Consider the following 14,178-nt stretch of genomic DNA (forward strand, 5'->3'; position numbering starts at 1 on the left):
TGTTAAAAGATTAATTGAGTAGTTAAGGAATTATTATTCATTTAATGCTTTTATAAACCTTATATGCGAAAATTGATACAAAGAACTTTGAGAGAGTCAATCTACATTTATATATTCGTACCTAAATATTTGATCTTCAAAATATGGAAAGGAAATAATAATAAAATCTAATTTTAGCTCAACTCATAATTCTTTCTCTACTAAAATTTACTTTATTTTTTAGTTAATTATATTTTAATTTATAATCAAATTGAAAATACTTATTTATTTTTAATTAAAAAATTTATATACGATAGTATAAATTATTGATATGTCTACCAATATATAGATATGACAAACCTTTTTTTATATTACATCGGAAACTTGAAATGTTTACCAAAACCTTAACAATAAAAAATAATAATAAAATAAAAATTATCAAAATTAAAAAATATACATTTAAAAGACTATTTTTAAATTCATCTCATAACTAAGTAATGTTAATTTAGTGGATGATCTATCTTGAACATTATTTAGGTAGTAAGAATTTATTAAGTAATCAATTATTAATCTTAATTTTATGAAAGAGTAAATTTATATCTAAAAATTAAAATAATAAGTTTAAAATTAATTTCATTTCAAAATAATTTTGAATTTACACAAAAGAGGCCAAGTAATATTAATTGAGTTGATTTATCTCTAAGGTTATTTGAATCCTAAAAGTTTATTAATTAGTGATGTACTTACTTAAACACAATATAAAAGTAGATATATTTATAAAATAAAAAAATGATTTTTAAATAATTCTCTCAATTTAAATTTAATATCTTTAAAATTAAAAATATTTTCTTTCATTGTTCAAGTTAATTATTCAAAAAAAATGTCTTTTTTAATTTAAGATAAAAGACACAAAAAAACAATTTTTTAAACGAAATTAATACTTTTCAAAATAAAATATTTCCTTTCATCAGTAAAAAAAATAATAATTTTCACACAAGGTATACTCCTTTTCTAATATGCAAATTTTTAAAAACCAAATAAAAATAAAAAAATATTAATTCTAACTCTTAAAAATACATTTGAGCAAATAATTATAATATTTTTTATTAAAATAAAAAATATTTATTTACAATTTTATCTTTAATAGTATTTATTTATTTTAATAAAAACTTCTTAATTTTATATGTTTAAACTCAATTTAAAGGATTGAGGTAAATAAAATCATAAAATAATTTAAATTTTTGTATTAGTCAATAATTATATATTTTGAATATAAGATTAACAAACTCATCTCAAGAATTTAAATTAATATTTTTAGTTTATATATTTATCTTTTATTATACATTCAAATAAAAATAAAATATCAGCATTTATATTTTTATTATAATTTTTATTTGTATAAAATATTTAAAAATATTTTTTTAAAGAAAAATTACTATCTTTCAAATGTCAAACTATATTACATATAAATTTATTTGAAAATTTTACTTTAAATTTTTTAAAATTTTATGATTTTTTAATTTGATATATCACTTTTTTTTTCCTAAACAAGTTTATAGTTTTTTAATTTTAGTTTGTATATTTAGTCCCTCTAGTTTATATTTATTCACAAATTAGTTTCTATAATTAATATTTATATTTAATTTTTTATATGAATATTTTTTTTATATTTCAATATATTTCTTGTAATGATATTAATATATTTTTAACAGTAAAAAATAATTTAAAAATATTGGCCTGAGAGGTTATCACATTAGTCTTCTAAAAAAAAGTTAAAGAATAAAATAATAAAAATATTTAAATTTAAAATGTGTAATAATAATTTTTAAAGATATAATTTAAAATTTAATGTATATATATATATATATATATAATTTACTTCTTCCATTATTTTATATATACACATGAAACAGTTATCTATCATATAAACAACTAAATTTAAAATAAAGCTCCAATTTATTTATTTGATGAAACAAACAAATTAATTGTTTAATTTGTTAGCATGTGTATAAAGATCCATGATAAAAAAATTATGCAACATAATTTTTAATTAAAATTACAAGATATTATAAATTTTAGTATATTATAATATTAAATAAAAATGAAATTATTTATTAATATTTTATCATGTATCTTCATATACACATCAAATAAAACTGCTATATAATTTAAAATAACTTTTTTTTGTTGTTGTAAGTGAATAATATTAATTAAAGTGATATAATTGAGTCTTTTTTAAATAGAAAAATTTGGAAAAAATTACTAACATATAGGATTTTAAAAATAAATTACTAAAATATGAGGAATTTTGACAATGTTTGAAATGTAATGTTTTTTTTTTTTTTAGCAACTGGTAGATTTAAATGCATTAGTATTTTAAAATTTTAATAATTTTTTAAAAAATTGCTACTAACATTTTAATATTTGTAATATAATTTTTAAATCACTAATAACTATTTTTGATACTTTAAAATTTTATCCACTTATAAAGTAATTTTTAAATTATTATATTTTCATAAATTTATCTAATGTTTTGATAAATATTATTTTAAAAAGCATATTAAAAGAAAACCTATAATTAATCTCATGTCTTGTAGTTGACAAGGCACCGCGGCCCACAAATTTAAAGTGCAGTCGCAATCAATCGCTGTACCGAAAAGCCGCGAGAATCACGTGCCACTCAAATAAATATGAAAATGGTTGATATCAACATTTACCTTTGTTTAAATGAGAATAAAGAATTACAGAAAATTCTAAAATTTAAATAAGAAAATAGAGATAAAACAATTATATTTTTAATTTTATAAGTTATTTATTTACTAAATAAAATTTACTGTATCGGAATATAAAAATAAAAACTCAATATATATTGATTGGAATTAAATATAAAATCCAATGAGTAATACGACTCAATATAATTTTTGATAAAATTATTCTAATAATTTATATTTTAAAAAATTCTTTTTCAATTAAAATTTGAAAGAGTATAACATTAAAATATTATAAACATAATATATATATATATATATATATATATATAATATTTGGTTATGTTTATTGTGTCATCTATTTCAATGATTTCTTAAGACGTATGAAAATGTTATATCTTTTTTTTTTTATCATCTGATTAACATAAGAATAATTAAAATGAGTATATTATTATAGAATAAAATAATATTTATTAAGCATTTTATTAAGTGAAATTGCCACATGTTACCAATAACTTAAACGATATCTTTAAATGTATTTTAAATATCTAATATCATTAACTATTAAAAAATCAATTAATTATTTGTATATAGTTAATATTATGTTGTCTAGTTTTTATTTCCCATTATTCTCCCTTCAAGCACTTCTTATCTTTTCATTATTGCATGTAGGGGTGAAGGATTGATTTGCCACTTATATTGTCAATAATTTGTAACCAAATTAAGAAAATTATTAATGATTTGATTATTTTAAATAGGGGCGTAAATTTTAGAGTTTAAACTATAGTTATCTTTTAATTAAAAATTTAATGATTAAAATGATAAAAAAATACACACGTATAACATAAATTGTGAATTTGTTAAAATTTTGACTGCTAATTTTTAAATTATTAGTTATAATTTCACTTTTATAGTGCACCTTTCACATTTTAAAGGAATTAAATTCAGATAGGATAATACTATTAACAATCTAATTATTTATTTAGTCATTTTATTTTTTAATCATGACTTTATGCCATGACATGTGAAAGCATTTATCACAACATTGATTTGCTCTTGATCTGCTTCTATTTTTCTTTCTTGATTTTTCTTTTTTGTTGGGTCCTTTAGCTTTGTTTGGATCTAATTGGTATGTCCAGGATACGATTCAATATATAAAAATATCTCAAATATAAATAATAGTATGTCAAATTCCAAAAATATTTATACAAGTTCAGGAAAATGTTGTGCATCACTAGGAGCTTAAGGTGTCCCTTTTTATATTTGAAGTGTGTTTTTAGATACAGAAAATATTCAAAAATGAAAATAAAAAAATAATATATGATGTCAATTGTAGTGGTTAAACTTAACTCATTTGCATTATTAGTGGACTAAATTAAGCATTGATAGAGCAAATGATATTATAAATTATGCCCAAATAACTGCAATTATGGGAGTTATCAGCAGTGTCTTTTTAAAATAGTATAAGATATATGAACTTAAATGATCTTGCCTTTAAAAAAAATAGACAGAGGAAATGCCACCTAATTGAGGGTAGAGGAGGCCCTCATGCTTAAAGAATATTTATAATTATCTCATCACAAAAAATAAAATAAAATAAAATGAATGAGAACATGATCTACTTGACTAATTGTTTGGAGTTAAATGATTTTGACATTTGCTTATAATTAAGTTAAATAGACAAATTTAGAAGTATAATAAATGTTGAAGAGAGAGTATGCATAGGGTGCTTCTTGATTCATTCATTATTCAATACACAATGTTTAGCCACTTAATATATTATTAATGTTTTTCAATCAAACTATATTCTCACAAATTGTAGTTGATTTTTCATTTCATGTAAATAAAAATGTGTCTATTTTTATTATATATTTTGTCATATTTGAGATATATAAAACAAGTAAACCTAAATGCAAGTTTTAGTTAGACTTATAAAGATGAAAATAGATAACTAAGTACCTTACAACATTACTTAAAGAACTAAAATGTAACTTTTTATTAAAAAAAACGTAGAGAGACACTAACACCCATTATTGTCAATGCATTTTAAAATAATTTTTTTTAAAAATTATTATTTATTGATCCTTAAATAGTGATCTTAAAAAAATCTTATAAAAATATTTTAAACAACTTTTAAACATCTAAAAACCATCAACAATATTCTAAAAAATTGTGATTTCTCTAAAATATAATTCCTAAAATTCATAATTTAAAAAAAAAAGTTTGACTGACCTTTAACTTTAGGATTGAGTTTAAATATTTAAAAGCAGTAAACTTTTATTAAAAAATAAATTATTTAATTTTAATGTTTAATCTTTTTAGGGTTAAGGTTAATAGAAAATAAAATTTAAATGTAATATTGTAAATACTTTTAGTGTTGTATTTTTTTTAACTAAAATTAAAATTTTATTTCAACAATGTATATCAACTTTTATGATATGAGTTACCAAAATAAAACATTTAATTAATAAAAGATAACAACAAAATACTTATAAAATTGCACTTCAATTTAATTTTTAACAAAGTAATGAAACAAATTATACCTACCAAAGTGCCTCCAACAAGATACTTTTGTTACATGCACAAATTAAAAAAAAATGTTATTATTAAGAGTTTTTATTAACTTTAACCCTTAAGATTAAGTTTAAATATTTAAATGCAATAATTTATATTAAAAAATTATATTAAATTTATAAAAATATAATAAATATAAATTTTTAATATTTTTTTATTATTAACACCTTAAATTTAACATGTCTAGCTTCGTATTATACAAATATTTTAGTGTACCTAAGAGCCCACTCTATATATAAGAATTTATATAATAAAACTTACATACATTACTAAATTTAGTTCATTAATGACAATGAATGTTATAACTTTAAATAAAGATATATTATTTATCAAATTTTTATCCTATATCTTTGAACACACATTGAAAAAAACTGCGTATTAAAAGCCATAGTCTGGTGGAACTATAAAACAAAGCCGTGAAAGAGAATAAGGAAAAATAAAAAGAAAACAAGAAATGGTTTGTTTTTGACTTGTGACAGTGTTCCTTTCATTTGATTCCTCTTTACATAATTTGCAATCAAACTCAAAATTTTTCATTTTGTTCAAACCTTCTAAACTCAAAGCCCGCTGGAGAAGACGGTGTAGATGTTATACAGCGGTTTTTTTTTTTTTTTTTTACCTAAATACAGTTTTTAAAATCAAACATTACACATATGTCCTAAATTGCATTGAAAAATTATACATTTATTTGTTAAGAAGGTAATTATAATTAAATTTTTTATTTTTAAAATATTCTTATACATAGTCGATTTAAAAATTAATAATCAATTTTTGTACAAATGAATTTTAAAAATTAAAATAAAATCAATTATAATCAACTTTTACAATTATAATCGACTTCTATATAATTTAAAATAAAATATTTTTATAATTTTTTTTAATTTAAGGTGTATTAGCAATATTTAATTTTAAATATAAAAAATTCTAAGATAAGTAATTGGTTTTTTATCACAATTAAATGTAATAAATGTGTTTATTAAATTATATTTTTAATTTAATTTTAAAAAGTTAAAATAACTCTTTACTAATTAATGTACATATTTAATGATGCTTTTGTTATTTGATATCTCTTTTAAAATTTTAATTATTAGTTAAAATTTATAAAAAATAAGAATATATGAATCTTATTTTTAATAATTTATAATTTTAATATAATTATTTATTCTCTAATACATTTTTAATATACTTTTGATAATTAATTACAATTTATTAAAATTACAAAATACAAAAAAATCATTAAATTAAAAATGAAATTCAAATATTTTTTTTGTAATTTTAATAGATTTTAATCGATAATTAAGAGCTAGTTAAAAAAATATGTTATTAGTTTTTTTTTAAAACAAACTTGTTAACTTAATTAATTTTCAACGTATTTAACTTTTTTCTTAAAGAAGAGGAGTTTTATGAAAATATTTTCTCTTGTAGTAAATTAATATTAATATTTACGTTAATATTAAGGGACAGAATTCGAATTCGTATAAATACAGTTACAATAAAATTTTATTAAAAAGCTTTATCAGTCATGATAATTTTATTCAGTTTGATTCAAATTAATCAAGTATATATATCCAATATAGTATCTGTTATCATTGGCAGTAGACGAAAAAAGTTTAGTATTTAGTATCCTTGGGAATTTTTTATTACATTTAATTAAATTTTATCTATTATAAGTTAATCATTCAATTTATTTATCTTAAAATCATAAAATAAAAAATATTATAAGATTTATTATATAGGGTTGTCTATTGTGTACCTGCTAATTGGTATCCTTCAATTATTGATGAAGAATAAAAATAAAAAATATTTTTTTAATTCTTTAAATTTTTTATTTTTATTTTAAAAATTTACTTTAATGCTTTAATTATCAAATATGTTAAATATTTTTTTATTAACTTCTGTTAAAGATTTTTTCATTTTTTTGCAATTCTCTTCCAGCACAGTATCTTCTTCTTACTCTTCTTTGGCCTATGACGTCTCATTGTTTTGGCTTCCACAGTATCTTCTTCTTCCTCTCTGCAATTTGCTCATGTTTTACAAGTTTTGGTTTAATGTCTTTAACTTTGCACAGACTCAGAGGCACCATGGCAGTGTCTTTGAAGAGGTTCAGTTTAGAAGTGATTTTGAAGAGTATAATGCGAATGCGACACATTTGTGGGTTGTGCCTCCTATTATTCTTTTGTCGTTGTCGTTTGAAGCATGGATTGGTTGGTTCAAAAAGTAGATATTCTGTCGTTTTGAAGCATATGAAGTCTGGTGCTGATCTGATGGAAGAGGAGGAAGATAATAAAGTGAAGGTAAGAAGAGGAACTAGTGAAGGAAGAATAAATATATATGACAGAAAAAAGATAAATGACTTTTTTCAAAATTAAGAATAAATTGTAACTTTTTAAAGTTAGAGAATAAAATAAAGTATACCTTTTTCAATAAAATAATAAAAGTTTCCAAAATTTTATTATATTAAACTCAAATTATTTTTTTAGCACAAACTAAAAAATATAATTATAATTTCATGACTTTTAAAGTTTATTAATTTTTAACGTATATATTTAAGATTTGTACATTAATTTTTCTTAAACTTAAAATTGTATTTATAACATGAAAATAATGCAACTTAATTTTTTTAATAATATTATTAATATATTTTAAAAAAATTAATTTAAATATACAGACAAAGTAAAAATTATTCACTTTATTATCAAATGATCATGAATTATTATATAAGTAATAATTATTAACATTTATAACAATTGATTTAAAAATTATATTGTTCTAATTAATTGATATCTTAAAATTAAACTCTCATTTTAAATAATCGATAATATAAAAATATTATTTTATAAATTCTTATATTTTACGTGTACGAAATCTAATTTAAATACAAAGTATAGCAAAAGACAGAAGAGAAGGAGAGAACAGAATAATGTAGCCAGTGATATGAATAAAGAAAAAGTAAAAAGAAGAAGAAGAAGATAAAAGCACTATTTAAATTTATTAGAATTAAAATATATTTTTATTTTGTTCTCAAAAATTTTTCAAGTTGAGTACTTTTTGTGTGTTGGTAACTATTAATTGACATGATTAACTAAAAAAGTCTAGTGTATCGATTTATGTAAAATGACATTTAAGAGAAATAAAAACTCTCATATGAACGGTTCAACCAAAGCTTAAGCTTTTGGTACAAAAACTATGGTCCCCAGTTTGAGGAAGGACTTGCACCCTTTCTTTTCTCATCCACACACTCAAAGAGCAACTTGCGTGGCCTCATCATTCCAACATGTTAGCCACATTCATAGTTGTGGTTGTTGTGAAACAACAGTGTACCATACTCTTGTTCTTTTGTTTCTCACTTTCCCACGTTACACGCCTTTGTTAAGCACTCTCTTTCTTCTCTTCACAAAAAATCACTTCTTTCTCTCTCCAATAACGTCCCATTTCCCACTATAGCATGTCTCTAACCATCAAACTACACCTTGCTTCTCACCTCAACCTCAACAACAACCATGCAAACAAGGACAAGTTAAGCCACAACAACACTTGTTTAAACTACAACAAGATTCGTCCTAAACCCATTTACGCCACCAACCCATTAATCATCACCACGTGTAAAGTGAAGCCAAGAGTGCAGTGTGGTTCTTCTTGTGGTAACATGGTGATCAAGAGTTCCTTGATTGAGCCTGATGGAGGGGCATTGGTGGATCTTGTGGTGCCAAAGAGTCTGAGTGGTTCTAAGACACTGGAGGCTGAGTCACTGCCCACGGTGCAGCTCACGAGGATTGATCTTGAGTGGGTGCATGTTATAGGGGAAGGTTGGGCTAGTCCCTTGAAGGGGTTCATGAGGGAGGATGAGTATCTGCAGAGTTTGCATTTCAATTCCCTTAGGATGAAGGATGGTTCTGTGGCGAACATGTCACTTCCCATTGTGTTGGCCATTGATGATGAGGCTAAAGAGAGAATTGGGTCATCTTTACATGTGGGGTTGCTTGGCCCTGATGGGGATCGTGTTGCTATTCTTCGAAGGTTAGTGTTTTTTTTCTTTTCTGATTGGTGTTTTCTTGTCGATTGATCAATTATTTTGCTGTATGAATTTTAGTGATTACAGTTGTAAAAAGGAACAAATACTAGATTTATGGTACCTCCATTTGAATCCCTAATGAGAAATTAACATTGATATGCTGATTTGAGTAAATTTATGAAGCCCCCAGCAAAGGGTCTTGGTTCAGTTGGTTATTGTATCAATGTAGCTAAGAGTACTTAGGTTTGGTTTCTGCTGCCAGAAATTAGCTTTGGTAGATTATTTTAATTATCAATGTAACCATGGCTGAGGCTTATGGCATGCCCTGCCACTAGAATGGGGTGGCCTCGCCTCCTGCTCGCTTCCTTCTCCACTATCTACTGTAAAATTGAACCGTGAGCTTTAGGGAAGGCCGAGTGAAAAGCTTAGTCAATGGAACAATTCACAAAAATTATATGTTGGACTTTCTTGGTCACAAAAATTATTGAACTATCTTTGTCAAATTACACATATTTTTCTTATGTTAATATGTCCCTCTAGTTGGAACATATAGATTCAAAATGCCCAACTTGCTGAGCAAGAATGGGAATGGTTTCCATCTCAGTCCTCTAGTGAAGATATTGATGAAATGCATGTAAGTGGCATTGTGTTGTGGAGGTGTCTCTCGTGTTTGCACTTGTTAGCAGACAGTATGGCAGGCCAAAATAGTATGTTTGGTGTGTTTGTGAAAGATTTGGAAGATATATGGAATGCTGATTGGTTCTTAAAAAAAATGCATGTAAATGGAAGTTGAAACAGCAGAAGTAGATTTTAATCTTTAGTTACAACTTACAACCAAATGGCTACGGAATGATTTCAAATGGGCACTAGTTAAGTTAGTAGCTGTCATGTGATCTGAAACATCACTATTTAGTATCCATTATTTAGAGACATGGATTTGAGTTTGAAGGGTCTTACCAGCATTGCTGTGAGCGAGGCTTTCCACTTTCCAGCACTTAATAAAAGAGCTGGAGAGCTGCTCATATTGCTCCTTTGAATGATACTGGCTATGGATGGAATATGAACATTGTGGTCTGTGTGATCAAATCTCACATTTAGAGAAAATGTCAATCATTGACTGATTCACTTTGTTTTTCACTGCCTTGCTGACATGAAAGGTCTTGGCTTCATTTTTCAAATTTCGGGAGGCAAGAAAGTGTTATTGAGCTTCCTCTCTCGCTACCAAGTTATGAACTTTGATCTGATTTGGGTGTGACTCAAAGTTCAAATTTGAAATGGCACATCACTCCAAGGCTCGAAGCATGTTTAATTCTCATAAAGAACTGGTTGATTCTATTTCCTGTCTTGCCAGTGAACTCCTTGGCTGCACCACAAGTTTATATTGGAAATTACCAAATATGACCATCCCCCAAAGCCTTCATCTTTATGAAATATGGTGTTACATTCGATCCCTCTTGTTAAATCTTTGCCTTTGAGGTCTATAAACAATTTTCTAGATGTGTCTATACAGTAAACACTATCATGAAAACCTTTTGACAGTAAATTAAGAGGCCAAGAGATTACCATGTAATTGTATTTATACTGGGCATGCTTGTCTGCGGAAGTTTCATCAGGTTCTTTAGGCTTTGTTGGCGAGTTGCTTTTAGGAAAGGAAGCGAGGGAAGGGAAAGGTCTATTTTATGATAACCCTTGTTTGGGAGTTTTTAAATGTGAGGGAGGGTTTTATAAATCCTCCAAAACCTCCACAAACTCATGCTTTTAAGTTCCCAAAAATTGGGAAGTTTTTGTTAATCTTCCTTCTCCTCTCCTCCCCTTCCCCCTCAAATCCTTCCCTTCCTTCTCCTTCCAAACTCAAAAAAAGCCTTAAGCATCTAATCTACAAATCCATATTTGTTTATGGCACACAGTTTATTCATGTTTTCCTCTCATATAAATGGCATATTTTCTCCTTTGAGCAGGTCAAAAAACAAAGGAGTGCCGGGGTTATATGAGGAATTAAGGGAATAAGGTGACTGAAAAGTGATGAAGGGTCATTATGTTTGGTGGGTTTCTTAAGCCTGAATCATTCCCGGCAAATGATTTAAGCTTAGATAAATAAATTTGAGAATATGCAAAGCAAGCATGCTGCTCTGATACTTGATAAAACTGAACAATAAGCATTGTCACCTGTGTGTTATGATTGTACAAGACTGATTTTATGCAGCTAGAAACCTGGATTGAAGGCTAAGTAAAATACTGAGTAAAGTAAAATTGTTAAAAAAAAACTATTGACCTATCTTAAATTATGTCTTTTCACATGTCTCACATGGTCTTACTTGGAAGTTGGACGACCAAAGTTCCTCCTTTCAGTTTTCAGTCTTCTGTTTTTCTTTAACTGTAAACTTTACAGTCCTTGACTGAGCTTAATGGCTATGTGTAATTCATGTATCCAAACTCACCTAGCAGGATAAGGCTTTTGCTGTTGCTGAAAGTCTTAATGTCATTTGGACATTCTTTTGAGAATAAGATTATTGAAGTGCTCTGGCTATCTAAATAAATTTCTGTCATGGTGTCTCTTGGCTTTCATTAACCATTAAACTGTTATGCAGTATTGAAATTTACAAGCATAACAAGGAAGAAAGAATAGCTAGAACTTGGGGTACAACTGCTCCAGGATTGCCATATGTTGAGGAAGTGATTACTCCAGCTGGAAATTGGCTTATTGGAGGAGATTTGGAAGTTCTAAAACCTATCAAATATAATGATGGTCTTGATAACTACAGACTCTCTCCCAAACAACTTCGTGAAGAATTTGACAAACGTGAAGCAGATGCAGTTTTTGCATTTCAGTTAAGAAACCCTGTGCATAATGGTCATGCCTTATTAATGAATGATACTCGTAAGCGCTTATTGGAAATGGGCTACAAAAATCCAATTTTATTGCTTCATCCTCTTGGAGGTTTCACCAAGGCTGATGATGTTCCCTTGGATGTCAGGATGGAGCAACATAGCAAGGTAATTCCCATTGTTCTTCTCATAAGGCTGAGTAATATAATAATGTGCATGTGCTATAACAATACACACACACAGAAATGCCCTTGGAAATGACTGAACTGTCATTCAATTTCAGCAATGTATTCGTTTGTAATTGCACAATCTATGGAATTTTATCCTATCATGTTCTTTGTTTCTTCTTAGGTCCTAGAAGATGGAGTTCTTGATCCTGAGACTACCATAGTTGCAATTTTTCCATCACCAATGCATTATGCAGGTCCTACTGAAGTACAGTGGCATGCCAAGGCACGGATAAACGCAGGTGCCAACTTCTATATTGTTGGTCGCGATCCTGCTGGTATGGGCCACCCAACTGAGAAAAGGGATTTGTATGACCCTGATCATGGGAAAAAGGTGCTCAGCATGGCTCCTGGTCTGGAGAAGCTTAACATTTTGCCATTTAGGGTAAGTAGTATTACTTTACCCATGGATTGTTCTTGCTCCTCTATGAGATACGTTCTTTTAACAGTATCTTCTACACTATGCTTTGCTTCATATTTTAAGCAATGTTTCACTGAAGTTAATATTTGGTCGATCAAATTGGCTGCTTAGAGATGCATACCATGTCTCTTATTATTTGAGAAGGGAAATGACTAAAATTACTTGTTCATTATTACATAAATTTTTTCTCATAAGTTTAATATACTACCAAAATTATGCTGCTGAACTGTTTCATTTTATGATTATTTAGAGCACGCTTAAGTCTAATGATATCTGTTGCCTTGTTTGGCATTTTTAAAATACAGGTGGCAGCTTATGACACTAAGGAAAGTAAGATGGCATTTTTTGATCCAACCCGTGCTAAAGATTTCCTTTTTATATCTGGAACCAAGGTATTTGATTCACTATCATTCAATCAGGTGTTTCAGATTCCAATTCCATCAACCTTAAATTTGGCATTTGTCAACAATACTTGGTTTTTAATTACATAGCTTTGTAGTCAGTGTATAATATTAGGTTACAATGTCAGTATCCTGGTTCCTGTATCTTACACTCTTGCTAGCTGCAACTTAAACAAAAGTAATTTGTCTGTATGCTACTGAGTTGGAACTTGGAAAAATTAAAGAAAGGCAGCAATATTTGTATTTAACTCAAATTTTGCTTTTGATTTCAAATTTATATATGATTAAAGTATGTTAAATACAAAATATCAATAAGATGTTGGTTCCTAACGACATGATTATATATATGCCTAAAAGAGACATAACTAAAGTGAATAACATGCATCATCAAGTTGGATTCCGAATTCCTTTGACAATTGGACAACTGTTCTTTGCAAATTTTTATGTTTTCTTTGGTGATTTATATTTCTAGATGCGGGCTTATGCAAGAAGTGGGGAGAATCCACCAGATGGTTTTATGTGCCCAAGTGGATGGAAGGTTCTTGTCAAGTATTATGAAAGCTTGCAAGCAGAAGAGCCATCACAGCAACCTGTGCTATCTACTTAACAAGAACTAGAAGTTTTTCATTAATTGATTCCATAGAAATAGTGTTGAAAATACAGTTCTGGGAGTGCCAATTTTTATGCATGGTCTTCCAGCTTCATGATCAAGATTTAAGCAATGCGTAAGCATATTTGAATTCTTTGTAACATATTGAATTATCTTGTCTTTTTCTTGTGAAATTACCATGACTAAAGAATTTGTTGTGGTGTGTTAGGCATAATTGCAGATTAAATCCTTTATCTACTATTAGACTTCACTGTATGATCAGTCCAATATAAGGTTTAGAGAAATTTGTCAAATCCAAGGTGTTTATGGCTAGAATGTGGCCATGAGAACACAGGACAAAGAGGAGACAACAAGGACAAGATAGTGAGGTGTATATATATTACACCAGTATAAGTTATACCCATTCTTGCATTGTTTAAT

At 26.6% G+C, this 14,178-nt stretch overlaps 1 protein-coding gene across 1 annotated transcript; it reads left to right on the forward strand.

Moving 5' to 3' along the window:
• The first annotated feature begins 8,552 nt into the window (after window positions 1-8,552).
• LOC113867067 (ATP sulfurylase 2) lies at window positions 8,553-13,973 on the forward strand. The gene is made up of 5 exons (XM_027502028.1): window positions 8,553-9,278; window positions 11,862-12,267; window positions 12,451-12,711; window positions 13,053-13,139; window positions 13,621-13,973. The coding sequence occupies exons 1-5, from the start codon at window positions 8,707-8,709 to the stop codon at window positions 13,753-13,755; spliced, it is 1,461 nt and encodes a 486-aa protein (XP_027357829.1). The 5' UTR covers window positions 8,553-8,706; the 3' UTR covers window positions 13,756-13,973.
• The last annotated feature ends 205 nt before the right edge of the window (window positions 13,974-14,178 follow it).

The sequence above is a fragment of the Abrus precatorius genome, unplaced genomic scaffold, assembly GCF_003935025.1.
Source record: "Abrus precatorius isolate BTA unplaced genomic scaffold, Abrus_2018 Scaffold5, whole genome shotgun sequence".
Taxonomy (NCBI): Eukaryota; Viridiplantae; Streptophyta; class Magnoliopsida; order Fabales; family Fabaceae; genus Abrus; species Abrus precatorius.